The following is a 13,742-nucleotide window of genomic DNA, read 5'->3' as shown; positions in this document are numbered from 1 at the left end:
AGAATGTGAAGAAAAAGGATCATACTCTGCTGCTGAGTGTATAGATTAATATAAACATTTGAGAGGCAATTCGCAATCATTAATATAGTTGAAGATGTCCTTACTCAAGAAACCAGCAATTCCACTGCAGGTGCCAGTCCTAGAGACACTCTCACAGGCACACAAGTAGGCATATACAAGAATGTCTTACAGCATTGTATGTAATATCAAAAAGGTAGAAACAATCTCACTGCCTCACAATAAGGGAACAGATAAACTGTAGTCTAATTACATATGCAGCAGTCACAATAAATACCTGCAAGTAATAATGTTATTAATGATTCTCAGAAATAACGGTGAAAAGGTAAGCTACAAAAGGCACAGTATTATACCATTTATACAAAATTTTAAATAAGCAAAACAATAATATTGGTTACGAATACATATATATGTAGTAAAAGTAAAAATGTATATGGGAATGATAGACACAAATTTAAGAGAGTGGTTATATCTGGAGATGAAGGAAAGAGAGACGATGGAGTGGTTATTAGCTTTATCTGTAACATTTTATTTTCTTTATAAAAAAGAGATTATTTTAAATGTTAGTATCTATTTAATTGTCAGGATATACCAAGGCTATCTATTATATTCTGTATGTTTAAAATATTTCCAGTTTTTTTAAGAGCACTAAGACAGTAGATTTTTGTTTTGTTTTTAAGACAGTAGAAATAAGAAAAAAATAACAAAATTACACATCTTTTAGTCTTCAGCAATCATATTTTTATTTTTAATAGCTCAAATATAAACATAATGAACACTATGAGTAAAACAGAAACGTGGTGGCGTAGTGGTTAAGCGATGGTTGCTAACCAAGAGGTCAGCAGTTAGAATCCGCCAGGCGGTCCTTGGAAACTATCGGGCAGTTCCACTCTGTCCTATAGGGTCGCTGTGAGTCAGAATCGATTCGACAGCAGTGGGTTTTGTTTGGTTTTATGAGTAAAATGACCACCTGAGGTTGAGCAGACTGTTTCTAAGCAGGTTACAGACGCCAAATACAGCACAGTCGTTTACACACCTAAAACACTGCTACATTAGTGATTTTCTTTATTTCTAATAAAAATTACAGCTTAAGAAACGACACGAGGTTGAAATGACATTTTCTAACTATTTGATAAATTAAAATGAAATTTTCCTATGCAGGTAGAAAAAGATATTTGTAATATATGCATATGATCATATGTGATATTCAAATGGTAACTTCATTAGTCATCAGGAAAATGCAAATTAAAACTACAATGAGTTACCACTTCACTGGTTACTATTAATAGTAAATAAATTGTGGTATACAGTTACCCAAAGAAATGCTATACAATGAAATAAACTATTGCTATATACAGCAACATGACTAGATCTTACAAAGATAATGTTTAGTAAAGAAGACGCATATGATTCCTTGATTCCATTTACATAAATTTCAAAAATAGATAAAACTAATCTATGGTCTTAGAAGCCAAGACAGTGGTTACCTAGGTACTAGTAATGTTCACGAGGCTCCTAATTCTTGATCTGGGTGCAGACTACCTATGTGTGCTCATTTTGAGAAAATTATCAAGCAGTACGCTTGTTGTTATATGCATATTTCTTATGTATACTACACTTCATAGAAACCCTGGTGGCGTAGCGGTTAAGTGCTACAGCTGCTAACCAAAGGGTCAGCAGTTCGATTCCACCGGGCGCTCCTTGGAAACTCTTTGGGGCAGTTCTACTCTGTCCTATAGGGTCACTATAAGTCGGAATCGACTCGATAGCACTGGGTTTGGTTTTTTGGTTATACTACATTTCGTAAGTTTATTCATAAATATTCTTGTGTAATTAATCATATTAAACAAAATTTACATTAATTCATCTTAAGATCATGATATACCATTATATTTGTACCTTTGTAAGACTAAAATGCTAAATGTTGACTCCTGGTCTATTTTTAATATCGCCCAAATACCATGAGCATTAATTGTCTATAAAAATATCAACATATAAAACTAAGACTTTACCACATAGGTAGAATGACTAGGAATTTATGTGCTTGTTAAACAATGTATAAAAAGTATAATACAAATACAATATTAATAAATCAGAGAATTATAACGATCATAGCTAACACTTATATGGCATTTGTTTATATGCCAGCACTATTCTAATCACCTTTTACATAAAAACCCATTTAATCCTCCCAGCACCCTGTGAAATAGGTACTATCATTATCTCCATTTTATAGACAAGGAAACCAAGACACAGAGAGGTTAAATAACTTGTCCAAGTCACCTGGTAGTAAGTGAAGGAGCTCATATTAAAATCCAAGCAGCTTACCGCTAGAGCCCACACACAGTAATGCCTTTATGTTAAGTGGGGTGGGGCATAATTATTATAGTTGAAAAAGTTATGCAATTAGAATTACCACAATCTGCTGTTACTCATACAGTATATATATATGATATACTTTAGACAGAAAAATCAACTTTTATATACATATTGGTTAGCAGCTTTACCAATATTTAAGTTAGTTTCATCTTTTTCATAAAGGTTTCTATGTAATACTATTGTGGCTACACATAGTTCAGAACAATCTCAATATCTCGGGGGGAAATATTTCAGCTATTCTATTTCACTTGGCATACAAAAGCAATGTGGGGCGTTTATTTTGCTTGCTTCTTTGCTTGCTTTAAAGCACTACATCCTAAATATACGGCACCTAGACGGCACTGGGTTTTTTGTTTTTTTTTTTTTTTTTGAAGACTAATAAAGTGTTCTAAAATAAAGGTTATATATTTTTTTAAGGCAGCAGGTAATTTATCATTTTGACTGCTCTTTTCAAAATCTTAATGGAATAATGCAAATGAAAAGCTATATGACAGCAGAAATTTTTTAAATGACTCAAATTGACACCTAATTATTGGCCAGTTTGATACAAAAATGCCCTGATATATACAAAGTCATACATCAAACTTTCAAACATGGAGCAACAGCTATTAACCTTCAAGATGGGAAATCGGAAGCAAAAGAAATACCAAAAATTATGGTACAAAAATTTGTACTTCCCAGTTGAATTTAAAACAGTCCAACATACCATTAACATGTTTTACTGAGCTTCTCTGGGCTGCCATATCCTTGTATGTAAAATAACACTGAATTGAATGGATGTTTCTCTAACTTTTGGTTTCCTTTTTCATTGTTTTGTGTTCTTTTTAAGAAACAAACTGCCCATATAAAGGTATCTGGGAGGGATTAAGGGGAGCAGGGTGAGCCACCTCACTCTCTTAGGCCCCCTCTGGCTGTTGTAAACCCCCTCTTCCAGTGATGACCTCTGAGACACTTTTGTAGAACCTGGATTAGAAGATCTTGAAGGCTTTTTCCAATAATAAGATTCTAGGATTCTAAACATTTAAACATCACATAAAACAAATGGCTTATTTCCACTTATAAAACTTCAGAACAAAAATTTTTTTTTAAAAATTACTTTTTAGTCATTTAACAAGTATTTACTGATTGTTTACAAAGCAGTAGGAACCAAGTTAGATGCTAAGGATACAACAGTTTTAATTCACTCAACCTTTTTTCACTAAATGAAAAAGGGCTCTACTCAGTAAAATCAGTTAAACCAGTTTTGTCTCTTAAAACTGAAAGAATGAAAATGACCGATAGTCAATATATTAAGTCCTGCAGTTTAGGGTTTTTTTCGCAGTAGTGCTATAATAAGAGCTAAAACAATCAAAAGGTACAATCACACATAAAACCCCACCCACTGCCGTGGAGGCGATTCCGACCCATAACGACCCTATAGGACAGAGTAGAACTGCCCCATAGAGTTTCCAATGAGCGCCTGCTGGATTCGAACTGCTGACCTCTTGGTTAGCAGCTGTAGCACTTAACCACTACGCCACCAGGTTCTCCCAATTACACATGCAATTTGTAAAACATATCACATAAAGGAAGGACATGCTATATTTTATATACTAAAGAAACTTCAAAAAAATTTAAGTTTTACATAGGAACATGTGTACATGGGTATATTTATTTTAAGTACACGAGATATTATTAGATGAATATGATAGTTTACACACAAATTTCAAAGATTAATTTATAAGAAATGACTAAAAGGTTTTAGTCTGAAGCTAGAGTTTATTTTTAATCTGTTATTACATACTTTATTTGAATACACATTTCTTTTAAAATATGGATTTTCAAACTCCTGCTAAGAAACATCATGGCACTTCAGAAATATTTTTAAGAAGCTTTATAGAGAAATTACACAAGTGGAAATTCAAGTGGAGGGGATGAGAGGATTACGGAAAATAAAGAGCAAAATTGGGTCCTGGTGGCGCAGTGGTTAAGAGCTACAGCGAGCTACATCTGCAACCAAAAAGGTCGGCAGTTCAAAGCCACCAGTCTCTCCTTGGAAATACTATGGGACAGTTCTACTCTATCTTATAGGGTCACTATGAGTCAGAACTGACTCGATGGCCCCTAACAACAACAACAAAGTGCAAAATAGGAAGGAGAAAAATTTTGATAAAAATAGCTTTGGGGATATGATTTTATCTATGTGAAGTATTTACAGATCAAAAAATGATCTAGATGAAAACAATAATATAAAATAGATTAAAAACTGCAAGATATCTATAAACAGAAAAATTGCAAAGTTTACCTGTATGTCAGGATAAGTCTAAACCAGGTTTCTTACCCTTGGCACTAATGACACTGGGGTCGGATAGTTCTTTCTTTGAGGTGACAGTGGGCTGCTCTGTGCACTGTAGGATATTTGGCAGCACACTTGGCCTCTACTAGATGTCAGCAGCAAGCCCCAAGCCCCTCTCCCTTGGTCTTCAGACCATGCTAAATGTCCCCTGGGGAACAAAAACCACCCTGGTTGAGTTGAGAATCAGCGGTCTAAACAAAGGAAATAAACTTCTCAGAACTAAATTAAAAGTTTGATAAGAGATGCCCTGAGATAATTGCTAAACCTTAAACCAACAATATCCCCCTAAGTCTTCTTAAAACCAAATAATAGTTTGGCTTAACTAGGAAAGAATGTCTGCCTTGAGCATTACAGTCCTAAGATGTATCTGTATGGGATCAAATTGACAATAGAAAGTCAAAGGATTAGATAGGAACCTTAGGGAGCAGTGAGCTTATGTTAACGGGAGAGGAACAACTCAAAAAAGGAGGGTGAGAATGGTTGCACAACTTGAAGAATGTAATCAATGTCACTGACTTATACACGTAGAAACTGCTGAATTGGGATATGTTCTGCTGTATATATTCTCAACAACAAAAATAAAATAAATTACAAAAAAAAATCATTGAAAAGAGAAGTATAAAAGATACAACACTGTTTTCCTTACAGAGTACTTGGCTTATAACAAGCACTCAATAAATGTGTGTTGTTATTGTTTTTTAAATGTGTGTTGTTAAATAAAATTTCTTCTTTAAAATTATTTACATTAAGTATTCAATGACTCCAAAGTTTTGAAAGCTTCAGCCCAGCCCAGTCAAATTTTCTAATAATTACAAAGTAAAAAACACAGTAATAAAATTTACTATATATTTAATTTTTACATATTCAAAATGAGTAGCCTAACCTGTTCCCCATGCCCCAAAAAAGGACACAGCCACTTATTATAATGGTGTTTAAGAAGCCCCCACTAGGTCTTCCATGAAAATGCTTCCTCCTACCCATCTTTTCATTCTTCAATTTTCAACAAGAATTTCTCAAATTCATTCATTCAGCAAATGTCTTCTGAATGTCTACTATGTACCAGCACTGTGTTAGGTAATAAGATATAAGAGAGATACAGAGACAAAAATATCTTCCCTCAAGGAGGCCAGAATCTAGTAAAAGCCTGCAACAAAGCAAAAAACTACAAAACCAAACTAAAAGCATAAAAAGAGGATGTTAAAATTGCAGACTAAGGAGAATCTCAGACTGTCTCCCTAAAGGTTTTGGACAAAGGCAGAGAGATGTTGATGGCTAAGCATGGTTTTGAGGTTTTTTGGATTTGTTTGTTTTTAGGGAGGAATGAAGATGCTAAAATTTCACACTGTATACTTTCCTCAAATATTTGTGATGAATCTTAAATTCAATGTATATATTACTGCAAAGTCTTGATAAAAGGGAAATTTCAATTACATCTAAGATCTATACTTCCACTTTTAAATTTTCTCAAGAGCAAATTTATTATATCAAAGATGTTTGCATCACTTTAAACTTATCATTTAAAAGTTTAACTTAAGCTTTAGAAATATACAAATGAAAGATGTTATCCTGTGATGTTCAATATAATATTAACTACCAAATTTTTTGAAAAAAGTGAATATAATACATTAAAATAGTCTACAACTACAATAACATACAAAATTCAATTCTTCATTAAAAAGATATCCTTTAAAACTGTTATTTTCCACAGTCATCAACATTTTAAACTACTGTGTTTACAAATAAAATTCATTTTGCTTTGACTCTTTCCTGGTTGCCAAGAGGACAGCGATGTTGTCACACTTTCTATATACAGACACCCATCAGCATCTCTGATTTCAGTTTTATTACCTTAACTTGTGCCTCCTCTACTGGTTTAAAAGTAGAACACAAACCTGAAGCTTTTAATTCCATTAGGCAAATAGTTCCATTATAGCAACTAAATAAGTTTGTTATCTTTTGATTTAATGATCACGTTTTATAAAATTTATTTTTAGCAGATCAACATCAAATTTTGGATCAAGATCTTGAGAACACAAATCTTGGTCAGATCATTTTTTTTAAAACCTTGAGATATTATTTTTTCCTCTAAACATTGAGAGTATACTTTAATGAGAATATATCACATTTGTGTTATAATTAAATTTTTTCTACATAAACACAAAATTTTCTACTATTATACTAATCAATTGGACTTACAATGCTGTATATCTGTCCATTGCAGACTGCACATCTCTACGGTAAACTGTTCGAAGAATGACCATGACGGGGTCAAACTCCTGATCCCAGACTTCAGCTATTATTCAAAAGAAAGTAGAAATAGAACGTTGACCTCTTAGGAATAAAGTCAATTTCTTACTACATTTGCTAAGTGCATTTTAAATTGAAAGGATGGAATAGTTTAATTTGATGATACATTTGCCTTAATATAGGCTTGATGTCATGACTACATATCTAAGTCAAAAAATCATAATTTCATCAGTATATTCTCTTGAGTTCAGCAAGAACTACTGAACAAAAAAATTTATAGTGTAATAATGCCTCACTGTAAAAGTTTTTTTGTAAAAGTTTAGTTCATTGTTTTTCTCCTAAAGGGCCAACCAGAAAGCGAGAAACAGAGTGATGATACCGTTAAAAGTATTCAAAGGTAAAAACATGAAAATTAGGTTCAAAATTAACGCACTCAAACTGTGTTTTTATTTGGGCCTCACAAACATTTTTGTTTATGAAGTAGTTTCTGCTCCTTTGCTAGAACTGATTAATTGGTCTCCTTACCTTCTCCATAACTAACAACCACTATTCCACATGTACATAAGACGCTCTTAAGTATTTGCTGTTCAAAACTTTTTATTTTAATAATTATATACTTACATTAATGTGTATTAGAACATTTTAAGTTGCAAATAAAACCCATGACCTCACTAATAGTCATGCCTAAAGAAAAGTTAAAAAACAAAAAAAGCAGTCAGTCGGTTTAAGAAAATACTAAGTATATAACAGACGTGATAATGAAGATGTGGCAAAAGTCTAGAAGGCGGTCTGAAAATAATAATTTTAGAAAGCACTGCCTTAAGTGTGTCTCTTTCCTACATTAAGTTTTTCTCCTCTCATTCACTCTAGCAGAATTTTTAACATTTAAAAAGATGTTAAGTTTAAGATTCTTTCTACCCATTTACTGTCATTTCAACTTTCTGGCATCCTTCACTTTAAAATTCTACTAATTTATATAATTAAAAGGCCAATGTTTTTATCAGAATTATATAATCTTACAAACCCATTGCAATCGAGTTGATTCTGACTCATAGCAACCCTATAAGACAGCAAAACTGCCCGAGATGGTTTCTAAGGAGCGGCTGGTGGGTTTGAACTGCCGAACTTTTGGTTAGCAGCCACGCTCTTAATCACTGTGCCACTAGGGCTCTTAGCAATGGGAAAAAAAAAAAAGAAAAAACTTTAGTCATTAATTAGTCTAGTGGCTTTCAAACACTGTTCCATGCAACTGAATTTCCAGAGCTATAACAGGAGTAGTAGCCCTGGTAACACAATGAATGGTTAAGCACTCAGCTGCTAACCAAAAGGTTGGCAGTTCGAACCTACCCAGTGGCTCCGCAGAAGAAAGACATGGCAACCTACTCCTGTAATAACTACAGCCTAGACAATCCTATGGGGCAGTTCTCTATTATGTCACATGGGGGTCACTGTGAGTCAAAATCAGCAGCAACTAATGACATAACAGGAGTCACTTTAGAGGCAAGGTGATGGCAGAGCACATGCAATGGGTCCACTGCTGGCACCCCCTTTACTGAGAGTAAGTGTGCTTTTTTTTTTTTACCAGTTTTACGTAACAGATTCATTTAAAGTTTAGTTGCCTCTAACTAAAGGCTTAGTTCAACCATTTTAAAGAAGTTTAAAAAACATTCATCTAGTCCAGCTGTCTCATGTTACATATAAGAAGCCAAATCCAAATAAAAAACTGATTTTCGCAACATCACAGAACTAGCTAACAATTCAGTGCTGTATTTGAGTATAACACCCAAGTTTCTTGGCGCTAATTTTCCAAATGTCTAGTGCTCCATCCCAGTATCTCAAACTTCATTGCGCATGACAATCATCTGCAGAGCTTGATAAAAAGCAGATTCTCTGGTTCCATGCCCAGAGATTCTGATGAGAGTGGATTTGAGATAGGGATAGGAATTTACGAATATGACAAAGGTAATCCTCACATCACAAGTTAATAAACACTGCACTACACCAGAACTCCACTCCACTTTCAAGCTCATCTAAATTTTAGATGCAGTGTTCTCAACAATAAATACTATGTTTTGCCTTTAATGGAATATATGTAAAGTTCCTTTTGTAATTTAGAGTTAGTTAAGAAGCCTATTATAACATAAAGCCAAAGATTTAAAAATAAATGGAAGTAGTTATCACCGTTTATCATAAAAGACATACATTCTTCATAAGAAAGTTGAGAAAGAAAACCAAAGCCGAATAAATTTCAGATTCTCATGTTTGCCCCAAAAGCCAAAACATTTTTTTCCAGCATCTACAAGAATTTGTCTTTAGAAAACTGCTTTTTGAAAGAATTTACTTACGTATCTAAACGTACCTTTGGGAGTATACATGCCTTGTTGCATAGAACCTCCAGGTTCAAAAACAGGAGCCTTAAAATCAGCTACAGTCGATAAAACTGATTCAAAGCTATAACTGCCTGGAATAATGCCACTTTTGGGATTTGGATTTTCTGGAATATGATGTTTGTGTCAAGAAAAAAAATTAGTGATTAAAATCCAGTTTCATAACCTAACCAAAGATCTCTAGTTTTCTGTTTTTCCTAAAAGTCAAACAGAAATTGTCTGTAATATACAATGTTAGCCACCAGAGGGCAATATAATACAACAGTTTGATTAATAACTTTTTATTAATTGTGAATTTTTAGAATATTTTAAATCGAGCAATCTACTAGTAAGTTGTGTGCTGAAGTAGCTCTCAGGGATATTTACCCCCAAACAAATTAGTCAAATCAGGAAATGAGAAAGAAAATTAACTGATACCAATTTCATGATTTTGCAAATAATGTCTCTTTATAAAATCAGAAACGATACACTAAAAATTAGCCAAGATTTTTATAAGCAAAAATGATTTTCCTAAAAATGTCATCCTGAAACACTAAAGAAAGGTGCCAAGCAAAGACGCAAACCAATAAACCACAAAGGTTCTTTTCTCATTTGCTTCATGTTAAGGTATATAATTCTTTTTAGTTCAAAGTTACAGGGTAATAGTACTGATAAGGGCTGGATGAAATCATTAAAAAATATCGAAGTGATGCTGCTTATGAAAAATTTCAAGGTTATCAAACAGGCATTCCAATACAAGTTATTTCACAAAAGCAAAATTTTAGCCAAATCTTCCAAACACGTTCATAAGTTATATACATACTAAATTTAGTCAAATATTTTCATTACAAAATAATATGTTAATATTTGTCTACAATTTCAAGAACATTCACTAAATTTTAAATTAATAATAATGTGTCCATTATATGCTTAGTCCTAGACAGTAAAACCTGCAAAAGCAGGAAACTGTGTAAGACAGACACCTGTCAGAGAAGAAAAACTGAAATACTTTCCACTAAAACAAGTGATAGAAAAGTGGTAAGACAGCACCCTGCGAAAGGCGGGACACTTGTGAGACTTGGAAAAAAACAGGCAGTTCCGTCGAGTTCCGGCATTCACTGTACAAAGTAACACAAGTTTTCAGGCTTTGTAGACAATAGCCTCTGCCCTTAAAGACCTCTTGGTTTTAAGATTGAATTCTAAAAGAAAATCTTCAGAATGTTTAAAACCTTAGTTACACTAATTACAAGGTATACCTGTAACTCCTAACTATGAATTCTGACCTAGCTACACAGATTAAGTAGACAACTACTGCTTCCTAACAGGTCAGGTCCCGAGGGGCCCAGAGTCATCATCAGTCCTGAGGTCTAACCACAACTCCCCAAATAAGTGACAAGTGAAAGCAAAAATATCTGTCACCAGCCCTGAATACACATTTGGGCAGATGATTGGAGTTATTTTTTTTATGGTATTTTTCAACTTGAGAGTGAAAAAAAAAGTTTAATCTTTAATCCACAAAAATTGTTATTTAGAGCCTATAACTAACAGAAAATTAAACTTTTAAAAGGATATGAGGTCCAACAGTGAACTGTGTGTCCTGTCATTCATACACAGCTGGGCTACCATCTCTGCCCTAAGAATCTCATCATCAGACATTCCTAAAATAATTAAAATAGAATTAATAATTCTGAATATATATAAATTACAAAGAAATAACTTACCACACATTTTATTAAGCTGTCTTACCAGTAGGAAGTGCTTTAAAAATTAAAAAAGCCATATGACCCAGTAATTCCACTTCTAGGTATATACCCAAGAAACTTGGCTACACACCAATATTCATTGCAGTACTATGCACAATAGCCAAAAGGAAGAAACAACCCGAGCTTTCAACAACAGATGAAAAGATAAACAAAATGTGTTACGTACATACAATAAAATATTATTCAGCCATAAAGAGAAACTAAGTTCTGATATATGCTACAACATGGATTAACCTTGAAAACATTATGCTGAATGAAATAAGATACAAAAGGACAAATATTGCATGATCCTATTTACATGAAATATCTAGAACAGATGAATGAGTAGAGACAAATGTTTATTAGTGGCTAGTAGGGGCTGTGAGGAGGAGAGACTGGGAGTTATAGCATAAGGGATGCTGAGTTTCTGTTTGGGGTGATGAAAATCTTCTGGAAATGGATAGTGGTGATGGTAAGAGAACTTGGCAAATGTAATTAATGTCACTAAAGGTACATACACTTAAAAATGGTTAAAACGGCAAATTTTTTTGTTGTATGTATTTTATCACAATAAAGGTTTTAAAATAAACAAATAAAGAATAAAGAATGCAATCCCCCAAATATAACTGCAGTTTAACAACCCTGTTTGCAGTTCTTTTAAATAAGGGGTTTTTTAAAGGGTATTCTAAAAGTACCAATTGTACAACATATCGAGAGCTTGAAACAACGTATAAATATTCCACATCTTTTCCCTTTTTTCATAAGCCAGTTAATACTATGGGGGCTGTGGGGAGGCAGGCAGGAGGAAAGCTAATATTCGGGTATCAGTATTAGTGGTTTTTACCTAAATGCAAACGAAGACTCAAGAGAATCACAAGAAATGTAAGAGCGCCTTCTAACATTGATCTCTCATGCTCTGCATCGAGTACTGTATTTTGGTGTTGCGATGCCATTGTCAACAAATCCACTACCTTAAATCTATAAGAAATATTTGAGATTTTTAAAGGTTAAAATAAAATAAACTTAGATTCCAAACACCTCATCAAACATGTCCTAATAAAATTATGCTTACCTTTCAAAGACAGATGAAATAAAATAATCTGGGTCAAGTCTAGAAGCACAGACCTTTAAAAGAAAAAAAATGCCCTATTTCTCAATATTTAGTTTCACTTCTAAAGTATAACATTTGATTTATCAAGTTGGCTTACCTGTAACAGGTAAATGTCAGGATCAATCATGGAATTACAAAAATGAGACTGTACATAGGTCATGGCTTGCCCTTTGATTTGCAGACCATTTCTTACCCACATATTGCTATGGATTTCAGCAAGACTTGCCTAGTAAAATAAAAATTAAGTAAATCAGACAAAGAATAAGTCATCTAAATTCAATCTTTATGAAATCATGTGGCGTCAAACCATAATTTTAAAAATATTTTATGACTAGACTTAATCAGAGTATTAGCCTGGAATTCTAAATTACTTTAAGATATTCACACCAAATATATAATTTTAAATGTTGAAATAATCGTTATGGCTTATACAGCCCCTTCTTTTTGCAGTTTATATATGAGTTAACGTCCCATGATGAATTATGGATATAATAACAATTTTCACTGGATACTTTCAAGAAGAATCACTAGCATTTATGTTTAACTCTATTTACTTCTTTAAAAAAAAAAAACTACATAATACTTAAAGACACACAGGAATAAGCATAAAATAAACCTAATTGTTCAAAGTCAATGGATATAATCTATTATCTTAATTCACCCTACCATCAACCTTCAATCCAAACTAGTCATTTTCTAAATAATTGGCAGGTAAGAAGTCAGATAGAATAAGTTTTCTAACTATGTTAATATTTAATTCTTCATGTATTTATGCCCTCTATCAACTAAAACTAAGCACAGTCATAACTTCATCTCCTACTTGTTCCTAACCCCAGAGGTGAAGTTCAATAGTGATTAACAATCTAAAAATCACCAGAAAAAATAAAATGAAGGCAAATTTCTCTGATGTATATAAAAAGTTTGTCCACAAAATCATGTTCATCCTGAAAGAAACCAGAGTGCTTATGCAGGCTAATTCCTCTAATCCCCTTATCTCACTTTACAGATGGGTAAACTGAGAACCAAAGAGTTGATTTACCAAAAAGGTGATAAAACAGTGGTGGCACCAAGGCTAGAACCTGTTCGGTCATCCATATCGCAAAACAGTGCTGCGACATGTTAAAAGTCCCTCATCAGTAAAAACAGCAAAAAGAATTTCTGGGAAAGTAAAACTAAATTTCATAGAATAAAAAATACCTAAATAAAATCTGGCAAAAATATATATATGAGAACACAGTTTAAGAAAAAAAAAATCTTGCAAACATTCTGGATATTAACAATGATAAAGGCATGCACGTAAAATAAAGGGAGAAATCATTTAACCAAAAAATTCAATTCAGAACTCGTTAAAAGTCAGAATACATACTTGAATTTGGAGTGGGTGAATCATTAGTTTCATTAACATTTCCTGATCTGGTAAAACAGAATCCAGCTCTAGTTCTTGACACTTCACAGCCTAAAAATTTTGATTAAAAAAGTTACTAATTCAATACTTATCTTCCAATATTCAGAAAGAAATTATGCTGAGTGGGAAAAAAAAAACC

At 33.2% G+C, this 13,742-nt stretch overlaps 1 protein-coding gene across 4 annotated transcripts in view; it reads right to left on the bottom strand.

Moving 5' to 3' along the window:
• UBR3 (ubiquitin protein ligase E3 component n-recognin 3) overlaps positions 1-13,742 on the bottom strand; it is a 236,017-nt gene that overhangs the window by 118,574 nt on the left and 103,701 nt on the right. For all 4 annotated transcript variants that reach the window (XM_049887378.1, XM_049887377.1, XM_049887379.1 and 1 more), the window contains exons 13-19: positions 13,565-13,654; positions 12,296-12,424; positions 12,160-12,212; positions 11,932-12,065; positions 10,918-11,003; positions 9,339-9,480; positions 6,929-7,025 (exon numbers count right to left, since the gene is read on the bottom strand). In XM_049887378.1, coding sequence (XP_049743335.1) covers positions 6,929-7,025; positions 9,339-9,480; positions 10,918-11,003; positions 11,932-12,065; positions 12,160-12,212; positions 12,296-12,424; positions 13,565-13,654 — 731 coding nt within the window. The remainder of the gene's footprint in view (positions 1-6,928; positions 7,026-9,338; positions 9,481-10,917; positions 11,004-11,931; positions 12,066-12,159; positions 12,213-12,295; positions 12,425-13,564; positions 13,655-13,742) is intronic.

This window comes from Elephas maximus, chromosome 6, assembly GCF_024166365.1.
Source record: "Elephas maximus indicus isolate mEleMax1 chromosome 6, mEleMax1 primary haplotype, whole genome shotgun sequence".
Taxonomy (NCBI): domain Eukaryota; kingdom Metazoa; phylum Chordata; class Mammalia; order Proboscidea; family Elephantidae; genus Elephas; species Elephas maximus.
This window is presented reverse-complemented; position numbering and strand designations above follow the sequence as displayed.